The sequence below is a fragment of the Prionailurus bengalensis genome, chromosome E4 (assembly GCF_016509475.1).
Source record: "Prionailurus bengalensis isolate Pbe53 chromosome E4, Fcat_Pben_1.1_paternal_pri, whole genome shotgun sequence".
Lineage (NCBI taxonomy): Eukaryota > Metazoa > Chordata > Mammalia > Carnivora > Felidae > Prionailurus > Prionailurus bengalensis.
The window spans coordinates 10,344,684-10,357,279 of record NC_057360.1 but is presented as its reverse complement, the minus strand read 5'-3'; the positions used below and the strand labels follow the sequence as shown (position 1 = coordinate 10,357,279).

The 12,596-nt window shown below is 51.5% G+C and overlaps 1 protein-coding gene across 1 annotated transcript in view; it reads right to left on the bottom strand.

Annotated features, from left to right (window-relative positions):
* Window positions 1-6,693: 6,693 nt before the first annotated feature.
* Window positions 6,694-12,596, bottom strand: part of MPZL1 (myelin protein zero like 1) — a 66,732-nt gene continuing 60,829 nt past the window's right edge. Inside the window, exon 7 of the mRNA XM_043569100.1 lies at window positions 6,694-9,253. Within this exon, the coding sequence (XP_043425035.1) occupies window positions 9,152-9,253 (102 nt within the window). The 3' untranslated portion in view covers window positions 6,694-9,151. The remainder of the gene's footprint in view (window positions 9,254-12,596) is intronic.

The window sequence follows — 12,596 nt, the reverse complement described above, 5'->3', positions numbered from 1 at the left end:
TTTGTGTGTCAGTTCCGTTGCTTTACTTTTTTTTTAACTTTTTTTTTTTTTTTAAAGTTTATTTTTTGAGGGGCGCCTGGGTGGGCTCAGTCGGTTGGGCGTCCGACCTCGGCTCGGGTCATGAGCTCGCGGTTCGTGGGTTCGAGCCCCGCGTCGGGCTCCGTGCTGACAGCTCGGGTTCTGTGTCTCCCTCTCTCTCTCTGTCTCCGTCCCTTCTCCGCTCGCGCTCTGCCTCTCTCTCTCAAAAATAAACAAACATTAAAAAAAAAAATTAAAAAGTTTATTTTTTGAGGTAGAGAGAGAGAGTGCATGCAGGGGGAGGGGGAGAGAGGGAGACAGAGAGAATCCCCAGCAGGCTCCACACCATCAGTGCAGAGCCCGACATGGGACTCGAACCCACGAACTGTGAGATCATGACCTGAGCTGAAACCAAGAGCGGGATGCTTAACTGACTGAACCACCCAGGCGCCCCAGTTCTCTTGTTTTCAAGTGGAGGTTTAATACTCTCCATCTTATAATAAGGTTGATAGGAGTTAATTCAGGTAAGGCACTCAGAATTCTGCAGAAGGAACAAGCAGGCAATGAAAATGCAGAGTTACGAAGCGGACCGCATAGGGTTTGTGGGAGAACAAAATGGGGAGGCACGCACCCTAACATGGCTTTTAGAAGTTTCTAGGAAGCTTCCTGGAAGAAGACATAGGACCTTTCCAGGTGGGGACCTGGTATTCGGTGCTGGAGAGGTTTTGGAAGCCATGGTCCTCCCACTTGGTCTGAACGAGCTCCAGAGCTCCACTGAGTGGGGGTGGGGGAGGGAGGGGGGAAATGATGATGTGGGAGGCAGGGGGTTGCTTTTCGGGGCTAAAGGCCTCCTGGAGCAGACGGCCTGGGGGCTGGGACCTTATCCTGCAGGAGGGAAGGCACAGCAGAGATGGAGATAAGGTCTTTGATTTGAGAGGAGGCAGATCGCACTGAACTCAGAGACTGGCCTCTCAAGGAGGGTGCTCAAAAATCGCAAATACATAGGGAGAAGCCCAGTAAACTGGGAACTGGGAAGGGCCAGGCACTCCCATCTTCTAGCAGTTGCTAGATGGACTATTATATCACCCCCTTTCGCCTCCGCCCCAGCCCCCAGCTCCCCCAGGATCACCTGCTCGTGACCCAGCTTCCCATCGGTGGGGGGCGCTGGTCACTGTTCCTCCCGAGTCTTCTGTCTCCAGCCCCTGCCGGTCTCTGTATCCGCCAAAGCCCTTTCACACTCTCCCTGACCCTCAGGCCCCCCTGACCATCTGCTTTCCCACTGCCGCTGAAAATCCAATTGGTCATCTGTGACCGAGCTCCTCCAACAGCCACGCAAGACACTCCCCTTCCGGTTTCAGATTGCGGTTCCCCCACCGGCGGGCGGGGTGAGTTTGCTAACCTGCACATCCCCGTTTGCTACTGCTCTGTCCCCTGTGTAAAACCCGATTTGCCTTCAGGACAACATCCCAGTTTCTTAACCAGGCTCTCAAGGCCTGGCTCCCCGCCAAATCCAATGTTGCAATCACGCTGGCCTCTCTCTCTCTCTCCCATCCTGAACCTCTGGGCTCTTCTTCCCAGCTGGAACAGCCTTCACCAGTCTTCCGTGAGCATGTGTGCACTGCCAACCAAAGGCCTGCCGGCCCCCTCACGGTCTACCGCAGCACTGTGCAACAGAACTTTCTGTGACGCAGGAACGTCCTATCTCTGCACTGTCCAGTACTGTCCCACGCCACAGGTAGCCACCGAGCGCTTGAAGTGTGGTTAGTGTGACCGTGGATCTGAGTTTTAAGTCTGATTTCATCTTACATCATTTGAATGTAAATGGCCGCGTGCGGCCACTGGCCGCCACAGTAATTTCGTTGACCTTAAAAACGCCAAAGCAGAACCCCCAAAGGTTGAACTGGGACGTTTCTATAGCAAAGAATGGTAGCAGCTTGGATCAGAGGGGAGAAGAGAAAATGTATCAGGCTGGATCGCCTACACCTCTCATCCATATGTATTTCTCCAATTAATGTGATTCCAGGACGTCCAACTGGTGCTTAACAACACATTTGACGTCGGTCTAGCGCCCAGGGCGCACGCTGGCGAGGCCGCTTTGTAATGCTGTCCTCCTTCCCATCATCCCCCGGCCTCCAGGGGAAGGGGTTGCATTTTGCAATGACTTTGATGCATGCCTGCTGACAGGGAGGAGAAGGCACGGAGGGCAGTCCTGGAAGAGCCATAATCTAAAAGCTTGAAATGAATCGAAATAGACAAAACCTACAATAGGAACGCAGATCGTTCGGTTTCTCTCATGGTACTTTTTTCTTTCTTTCTTTCTTTCTTTCTTTTTTTTTTAGACAGGACATGGAAGGAGGCCAGTTATTTCTAGCCAGGTGTGAGCTCTCTTCCTGTTTCCTTCTCTCCCACGGGCTTTCTTCTCTCTGGTGCAACCTCGCTGGGCCAACACGAAGTCATTAGCTCAGCTTCCTCTCCGAGAGCCTGGCATGTCCTGAGGTGTCCTGTGCCAGAGGGATTCAGGCTGCGCCGCCTGCCTTGTGAGCTCTGTTCCAGGATGCGGTGCTGTTGCGCAAGCTTGAACCCCGGAGCTCGGCTGGGCTGCCTGGGCGCAGGGACACAGGGCGGCCCGTGCTGGCCACCAGTGCCCGTGTGGCCCGCAGACATTTTACATTCTTCGGGACGAAAATCCTTGGGCAGGCTTTTCAGAAACATTTCTCCCTCTGGCAGAGCAACTATCTTCAGGAATCGCTTACACAGAGCAAAGGCCGGGGCTTTTACTCAGATAGGAACGTCCAGACATGTTATAAACAAACCCTCTGGGGTTCTGCTGGGCCAGCAAGAGCCAAGGGCAGGGTTTTGCAAAATGTTCCACATTCCTCGGGGGCTGTTGTACATTCTAAGAGATTCCCCTCAACATAAATTAAAAATTTATGTTTCTTTTATCTAGTTGAAAGGAACTATGATTTCAAAAAAAAAAAAATATGAGGGGTGCCTGGGTGGCTCCGTCGGTTAAGCGTCCGACTTCAGCTCGGGTCACCATCTCGCGGTCCGTGAGTTCGAGCCCCGCGTCGGGCTCTGGGCTGATGGCTCAGGGCCTGGAGCCTGCTTCCGATTCTGTGTCTCCCTCTCTCTCTGCCCCTCCCCCGTTCATGCTCTGTCTCTCTCTGTCTCAAAAATAAATAAACGTTTAAAAAAAAAAAAGATTATGCAAAGCCGGAGAAAGAACCAAGAATGGGTCTAGATTCAAAACTCCGTGTCCTTGGAGTCCGTATCAAGGAGAAGGCAAACCTCAGACCTTCAGCAAGCTGGCCTTGGCTTTGCCCTGTCCCCCAGTCCCTCAGCAGAAAGGGATTCAGGTTCAGAATCACCCCAAATGTGTCAGGCACACAGTGCTGGAGGGCGGGGCTCCAACGCAGATGTGGGAATATTAAACCTGCCAAACTTCCTCTTCCCAATTGTAGAGATTTAAAAAAAAAAAAAAAAAAAAAAAAAAGAACCCAGCCCCTTCCTTACGTTCAGGAGCCCTGCAGGCCGGTCCACAAGGTCTGGGAGGAACCGACAATCCAACCCAAATCGGAGCCAAGAAGGGACAATAGTTAAACATCCTGTTTGCGGGAGGAAACAGGCTGGAAGCGGCAGCCCCTCTGGGAGCTTGAACGGCTCGTTTCCTTCCTTGTAAACACAGCAAACACAGCCGGGGCCCCCTCTGGGTGCTGGGGGTCCCGCCCGCCTCCCGCCCTCAGTTGTTCCCACAGCTCCAGTCGGTGGCCCTTCTGCCAGTCCCCGATGGCTTTCAGAAGGATGTGACAGGGAGGTGAGCTTGAAAGCCACCGTCGTGACCCTCAGACATCAGGTCCCCCTGCCAGGGGGCCGGGAGGACGCATCTCAACCCGCGCTGCGTCTCCGTAGCTGCAAATAATTTACCTTCGCCTTTTTTTTTTTTTCCAGTGGTTCCTAACACGTGACCATTACAGTACCACTTGGGATGGACAGAAACAAGACAACTAGAGACAACCGAAACATCCACCAAGTCAGAAGTGGTTTCAAATACAGCACATTGGGGCGCCTGGGTGGCTCCGTCGGTTAAGTGTCCGACTTCGGCTCAGGTCATGATCTCGCGGTCCGTGAGTTCGAGCCCCGCGTCGGGCTCTGTGCTGACAGCTCGGAACCTGGAGCCTGTTTCAGATTCTGTGTCTCCCTCTCTCTCTGCCCCTCCCCTGCTCATGCTCTCTCTCTAAAATAAACATTAAAAAAAAAATTTAAATACGGCGCATCTATCCAAAGGAAGGCCCCATGGGTGTTAATGGTCTGGTTCTTTCCCTCCTCACACAGAAGCCTGACAGTGCTGAGGGAGAGAACTGGAGGGTACTAGGCTCCTGTCTGTGAAACAGGCAGGGAAGTCTTTACCGGAGCCACGTTTGGACCCTCACTTGAGGAAACCATTTGTAAGATGCCATTTCTGAGACGGGGAAATTTGAGTATTAGACGACATCAAAGAACTGCTGAAACGCGTTTTTTAAAACAATGCTTCCGGGGGCGGCTGGGGGGCTCAGGTGGTTAAGCGACCAACTCTCGATTTTGGCTCAGGTCACGGTCTCACGGTCGTGAGATTGAGCCCCATGTTAGGCTCCGTGCTGAGCAAGGAGCCTGATTAAGACTCTCTCTCCGTCTTCCTCTCTCACAGTCTCATTCTCTAAAATAAAATAAAAATTAAAAAAAAAATGTTTCTGTGAAATGCGACAAGGTATTATGGTTATGTAAGAAAATGTACATATTTTTATTTCTTTTTTTTTTTTAAGTTTATTTTGAGAGCGAGAGAACATGAGCAGGGAAAGGGCAGAGAGGAGAGAGAGAATTTCAAGCAGGCTTTGCACCATCAGCTCAGAGCCCAACGCGGGGCTCCAACTCATAAACCGTGAGATCGTGACCTTGAGCCAGAGTCAAGAGGCGGACGCTTAACCGACTGAGCCACCAGGTGCCCCGTAAACGTACATATTTTTACAAGATGCCCATCAAAGAATGTAGGGGTGAGCTGACATGTTTTGGGATTTGTTTTAATTCGGAAAAGAGGAAAACGTCGCTGAGGATGGGCTTTACTGTTCTCTTTTGTGCCTGTTTGAAATTCTTTATGCCACGATCTTGAATATACAGGAAAAATGTGTCTGCGTGGGAACCTGCCATGAAACAGGTGGTCAGTTCCTTATGCCACCTCCACCAACACTACAAATGCCACTTTCCTCCTCCGTGAGATTGCCCCCTCAGCTTCCATGGACAGTCGGGAGGATGACATCATCCGGTTCCTAAATCCAAGCTGGTTAGCACTAGAATCGCCCGGAAGGATCGGGAGGGAGCCTTCCGCATCAAGGGGGTAAGAGCCTGAGGTCTCCTCTCTGGGTACCGCCCAAGCAGCTCACCCGGGCCGCGGCCGCCCTCAGAAGTCACCTATCTGGTTGGCAGGTTCCCTGTGTGGCTCGGAGACCAGCGCCTCCGCTGACGGGACCGCCCCAGGGTTCAGTTCCCACTGGGGCGGAACCCGCAGAACACCTGCGAGTTTCCATTACTCGCAGTAAATTCCACGGTAATTTACTAAATTAATAAATCGTAGGAAATCCATGCTTATTAGTAAGACGTTACTTGTGACACTGCTCTCAACAGGCTGTCCCCATATAGTTTTCCAAACTGAGGTTCAGGCCCCTGGGCCTCCAGCAACGGCTTAACCACCTCCCTCCCTGCACCCCCACCCGGCTCGTAAGGAACACAGAAAACTATTTCAGGCACTCAGCACACTTATTTGAATAAGGAAGAGATCTTCTTCTTTTTTTTTTTTTTCCTTTTTCTTTTTTTGGGCTATGCCAAGGGCGCAGTGGTTAAGAACAGGGCTTGGGATCAAACAGCCCCAGGCCCGGCCCTGCCTCTCTGGATCTGATTAGCCGAGTGACCCTGGACAAGTTATATGCCCTAAGCGTGACACTGTCTAAAAGCGGGTCTAAGATGAGTAAACCAGCGGAAACTCATAATGCAACACAGAGTAAGCAACGCAACGTGCCTGGCACGTAGCAAGTCCCTAGTAGCTCTTGGTTATTTCTGTTATGTCCCCTGTCACTCCTACTCTGTGGCAAGGTCCTTGAGGAGCTGTCTTGTTCATTTTATTTCCTAATCTTGGCACACTGCTTGGCACGGGACAGTTCCCAACATAACTCTGTTGAAGGAATAGCCACTATCATCCAACCAGTGAACATCTGCTCAGCCCCCAGGTGCCAGGTACTATCCTGTGCACTGAAGACGGAGCAGTGAACAAAACAGCAAAGTTCTGGTGCTTTTGCTACCAGGGGAAAACAGAGCAGCACACGTACAGCTGGACAGAGGGAGAACGAGGTGGGAGTAAGGGGGCTAGGGAGGGCCAGCGGCAGGGGGTGGGTGAGGTTGCTCTGTATGTGGCACAAAGTCTCCGGGAGGTGACATCGGAGCAGACGCTTCAAGGAAGTGAGGGAGCAAACCACACCAACAGGTGCAGGATGCGCTCCAGGCAGAGAGGGGGCGGCAGGTGCAAAGGGCCCACGGCCGGCACTTGTCTGGTGTTTCTGAAGAAGGAGGAGGCCAGTGTGGCCGGAGTGGGAGGAGCCAAAAGGCTTTTCTCTCTTTCTCTCCTTGGTTAAAAATGAACACACGACACAGTTCAGTAATTGAAAAAGATGTATTAAAATATTCACAAAGGTACAATCGAGAAAGGAAAAAAAACCCAAAAAATTAATAATGAACTTGATGGTTTTTCCCCTAGCCGGATACATTTCCATTGAAACACTACAGGTGGTTTGGAATTCGCACCTCTAATCCCTTCTAGGTGGCCCCCTACAAAAATCACGTGTAACTTTAAAAGGTCTCATTCTGCCAATAATTGGACACGGAAAAGGCAACTGGGCCAGTGTCCTGTGTGGCCAGGCCCAGGCACGCTGGCAGGCAAGAGGAAGGGCCCAAAAATCCGCAGGAGGTTAGGCAAAAGCCCTGCCCCCGAGGCGCTCTACCCCAGTTGCTAGCAGCTTCCTTCAGACAAGCCTGCCCCGCGGACCCAGCGGGGCGGGGGCGCTGCAGCGTGGTGGGGGACTCTCGGCCACCGTGCACGTGCTGACATGACAGCCCGAGGTGTCTGGCCGGGTGGGGAGGGCGCCTGGCCTGGCGGGAGGCAACCTCAGGGGTGGGGGAGACGGGGCGCGCGGGGCTGGTTCCGGGTGGCCGCTTCACGAGCACAGGGTCCCGGCAAGGAAAGGAAGGCATCGGGACTCCTGCGGTCAGGAGGTGTCAGGAATGTATGCTTTATTCACAGGACCTGTGCAGCAAAAGGAGAGTGGCCCTTTCTCTGTAAGAAGCGACTGTAAGGAACCATTACACGTCGAAAGGCACACACTCGGTCTCTCAACAATTCGTGTTCTTTCTGCCTTAAAAACAGTCTCGGTCACAGATTCTCCCAGTGGCAAAGGTTTGCCAAGAATATTGTTAACTTGGCATCAGTTTGAAGAAGGGTGACAATCCCCGCACCCCCCACCCTCCCCAACACACACACACACACACACACACACACACACACGTCTTTTACAGGCTCCTGTAGTTCTCACAATGGAGGCAAGGAAGTTTTAGGACGCCAGGCAAAAGTGGACCGCTTTGCAGAAATGTCTCGGGGTGAGCCCTCTGCGTCCCTGGCTGGCTGGGGGCCTGTTAAATTCTGTTAAAACAAAATAATCTAGAAAAAGGGGGAATGACAATGTAAATGTGCTCGAGGACCTTCACCATGCTTTTCACTCCCAGCAAAAGATAAAAACTCAGAGGCCCGGCAGGGGGTGGGGGTAGTCAGTGGAAGAAAATGAGCTACTGGAAAGAATACCCAAAGTGTCTAGATTTTTCCTCATCTCATTGCTTACCAATTCCACGTGAATGGGAAAGAGTGGGAAGAAAAGGAAAAGCCAAAAAAGAAAAGGAAAACCAGAAACAAACCACCAAAAAAAAGCCCCAAAACGGGAATGAGAAGAGATTCCCGAAAGAATGATGCTAACAGCCCTGCTTGCTGATTTAAAAAAACCTAGACTGTCCTGAACCTCCGAGGTCTCTGAGGCACCGAGAAGCTATTGCAGGGCCACGACGGACGCTGCCTCTTGCCGGAATGATGACGGAAGCTTTTACAAGGCCGATTCCCCAGCGAGAGCTCTGGGGTACCACGGGCTGGCTTCCCAATTAGCCCATTTGTGCCCACTTAAAAGGAAATGGAGCTCGTCTCCTTCCGCTGTCTGGGGACCCTCATTTCAGGCAGCAAGGACTCTGGCAAAGAACGTCACGTGGTACCTTTTAGCCTCCAAAGGCTACCGCACTCCTCAAGCAGGGCCTGGCTTTTCTACTTCAGTTGTGTGTATGGCATTGACCTGAAAGTACCTGGAAAGAAGTGACCTTGGCATTCACCCTTTGCTAGTCTTGCTATGATGGGTCCACACACTGATTAAGACAAAGGGCGTGACGTTAAAGTAAGCCTCACACACGAAGCAAAAAACAAAAACAAAAACAAAGAAACCCACGCCTGGATTTTAGAGAGACAAACACCAACAAAAACCCTCAAACGGTGTCCAAGTGGCAGAGCTCGTGGATGTTTTCTAAAAACGACAGCCGAACAGGTGGTGCAGACACTGGGTAGAGGCCACCCTGGGCGTGCTCCCGTCACCGGTATCCCCACTCTCCAACCCCAATAAAAGCTAAGACCGGTTGAGCCCTTAGACCAAAGGGCCACGTCTACTCGAAGACAAAGATCGGCTACCACCTCCGGTAAGGCAAACCACACCTAAAGCACGGCGACAGGAATGTTTCTGACTTTGCTCAACTGTAAATGACCCTGAAGGAAAGCACAAAACAGCAAGACAATTTATATACACATAGAGTCATAGCATCTTTTCATCATGCAACACTGGCTCCCCACATCGGATTAAATAGAATAGTTACGCATGTCGTCTATACACGTCTTTTCCTCCCTCCATGAATACACGTGTGCTCGTCCTTGCCCAGATCTCCAAGGCCACACGTGGTCACGGGCTACACTTGCTGCGTTAGAGTCCAGTTTGGATCTGCTTCTTGCTTAGGACACGTTCTGGGTCTTCTCTCAATTTTTCCGGATGTCCGCATACACCACAGACTCTGACTTGTTAATCTTGTCACTGTGATGTCCGCCAGAGTGGTCTAACTGCGCATATATGACTGGGCCCTGGAGAAGAGAAGGACAGTTATTAGGGATCTGGGGAAACGGGCGGTCCCTTCAAGGGCAGGTGCAGAAGCAATCATTAGAGTGCTAACATTAGGGCTCCAGAGTAAAGGGTTCCTTCTTCGGAAGGTCCTCCAGAAGATCTCTTAGGAGCAGGATGTCTAGGACTGACCTTATCACCAAGGCTGGGCTGCTCTGGGACAGTTAATGCTGGTGCCCAGAGGTGTTTCCTTACTCTGCGTGGCTGTGTATCTGTTTGGGAGTTTCTTTTTTTTTTTTTTTTAAATTTTTTTTTCAACGTTTATTTATTTTTGGGACAGAGAGAGACAGAGCATGAACGGGCGAGGGGCAGAGAGAGAGGGAGACACAGAATCGGAAACAGGCTCCAGGCTCTGAGCCATCAGCCCAGAGCCCGACACGGGGCTCGAACTCACGGACCGGGAGATGGTGACCTGGCTGAAGTCGGACGCTTAACCGACTGCGCCACCCAGGCGCCCCTGTTTGGGAGTTTCTATACACTGCAATGTTCCTCCTCAGGGATTGTCCTTATCTTAGTCCCTGTCACAGGGCTCCTCAACCCTTGGAACTGGGATCCGAGGACGAAGATGGGGACTTGTACCAACCTGAGACCCACGGACGTGGTGAGCCTCAGAATGATGCACGTAGGAAACCAGTGTGTTGGATGCCAGCAAAGTCACGAACGATTTGAACTGGTCACTTTGTACAAATAGGTGCTTAAAGACACTTCAAATATTCTCCCATGTACATACCTACCGCATAATCCTTTTAGTCTGATCCTATCATAACCAATAAAAGTACTGCTTCTTTAATATTTAAGAGCAGGTAACTATTTTTCCTATTTCAAAATAAAAAACCAAGAAGCTATGACGTAAAGAAAACCCTGCACGGACGAGTGTAGAAGAGGTCCTCCCCTCGGCCTCAGCAGGGAGGAAGGGGGCTGCAGGGCCCCAGCGGGGGCACAGTGAGTTCTTGGACGCCTGGGGAGGAGGTCTGAGCAGAGGCTGGGGTTTCAAATATCAGACCGGTGCTTGCATTTCATGACCCTTATAGACCCTTCCAACCCAGAGATTCTAAAATTGTAAACAACAACAAAATGGCCCTGACTGTAAAAGAAAAGTCCAATCTAACCCAAAGTCAACTCTTCTCCCCATCCAGGAAAACTCTCCTTGAGAAGTCGAATACTGTGCTTAAGCTTCCAACTTTGGAATCATAAGCTCGGTAGCCAAAAGCCTGTGTTTCGACTAAACATCCTCATTCCCACCTAGGAGGCCCACAGCCTGCATCTCCCCGGGTGTCACGGCGGATCCTGGGGGGTGTGGGCACTCGAACTCGAACTGTGTCTCTGGCCCGCAGCCTGCCCACTAACAGACGGCGATTGAGACCACCGTAGACTGTCCAGCCGACGGCAGGTGCACGAGTGAGCCGGCGGAGATCAGCTGCTCTGCCCCCCCGACCAGAAGACCCACCCAACCAACCTAGAGAATTGGGAGCCGAATAAATGGTGGCTGTTTAAGCCCTTATGTTTCTGGGTGGTTTGTTACACTGCATTAGGTAACTGACACACTAGGGGAGTGGAACAGAAAGAGAACAGAGAAAGCAAAGAAGAAAAAGAACACAGAATAATCTGAGAATCAGCCAGTAAATGTTAAAATACCAATTAAGGCCTCTCATGTGAGACAGTGCGGTCTTTCATGACAAGAGGACACAACAATTTGTTGAAAGCAACTGGGAAATCACTAAAGAATACAAGAAACTCCCTCCTGTTGATGGGTTTGGTTTTGACAAATTGCTTGCCACTATCCAATGCCCTCACTCTCCTTCCCTCTTAGAATAGGGTCCTGAGGTCAGGGATTTTGTTAGTTACGTGCCTAGAGCAGTATTGGGCAGACCCAGTAGGTGCTGGGTGAAGGGCTGGATGACGTAATGGAACCAAAGGACTTCTGGGATGTAGGTCAAGATCAGGCATCTGCTGCTAGGTCTAGTTCAGTCTAAATTTTTTTTTTAATATTTCTTTTTGAGAGAGAGAGAGACAGAGCACAGGGGGGGAGGGACAGAGAGAGAGGGAGACACAGAATCTGAAGCAGGCTCTAGGCTCTGAGCCGTCAACACAGAGCCTGATGTGGGGCTCGAACTCACAGACTGCGAGATCATGACCTGAGCCAAGGTCGGGCGCTCAACCGACGGAGCCACCCAGGCGCCCCAGGTCTAGTTCAATCTAGAACAGCTCTCTGAAGCTGGGTTCTCAGGATTAATTGGAAGCTGAAAGTAACCTTGGTCTCTGTGGAACACAGAGGATCCAGGGAATCAACATCAACTTGGAAATGACTGCCACTGCTAAGACAGTCACTTTTGGGGACTCGAGAACTAAAACAACCCCCAGAACAGCAGTGTCATTAATCTAGCTGTTTTTACCATACATCTTGGCACTCACCCTTTCCACCCTCCACTTCTTTTTTTGGCGGCGGGGGGGGGGGGGGGGCGGGGAGGGGGGGAGGGAACTTTGCCACCAAGAAATAACAACAATCAAATGAAAAACTGCTCTGGATAGATCTTTCCCCAACTATTTACTACACAAATTATCCTTAACTCCTGAAAATATTTCAAGACACGAACCGCTTGACCCGGGTCTTTTCTTTTAGCGCCAATTCGAGAGAAAGTGACTCCTGGATTCCACGTGCATGGAGTGTATTCCAATATGAAAACGCACTGGTGAGGGTGAGGGTGAGGGGAGAGGGCTGGGGGAGACCGAGGAGGCCTGTAGCTGCACTCAGGCACTAACCACGCCGAAGCCACTGTGTTGAGTGTGTCCGGCCACCCGCTTGCCATGGTCTCTGTGACCCTTTCTAACCTCAGTCACACCTGAGCCCCTGGCACAGGCACCACCGAGACAGAACACCTGCTTCCACCACGTGCTCGGTGACTTTCGCTCAACACCTTTGTCGGCGTTCGTGTCTCTGCCGCACACAGATGTGAAACGCAGCTGCGTATTACGACTCCGAGGTCGAGGAGACTGACGATCAAAACAGAGTTGAAAAGAACCGGACAGACACGAGGCCATGAGCGCCCGCCTGCCTTCCAGCCAGACAGATCTGGGCCTCACACCAGCTCTGCCGCTAACGAGTAACCTTGAGCAGGTGACTACACCTAACCAAGCCTCAGTCTCTCCGTGTGTGAAACAGGGACAAGACAACGTGCCTCGCCGGGCTGCTGCGGGGACAGGGTGAGGCAATGCCCGGGGGGCTTCCTCAAGCACCACCAGGTCTGTGCACCCAGCCGACCAGTACACAACTAGTCCATTCAATCACCCCTCCCCCGAGGCCTGCCT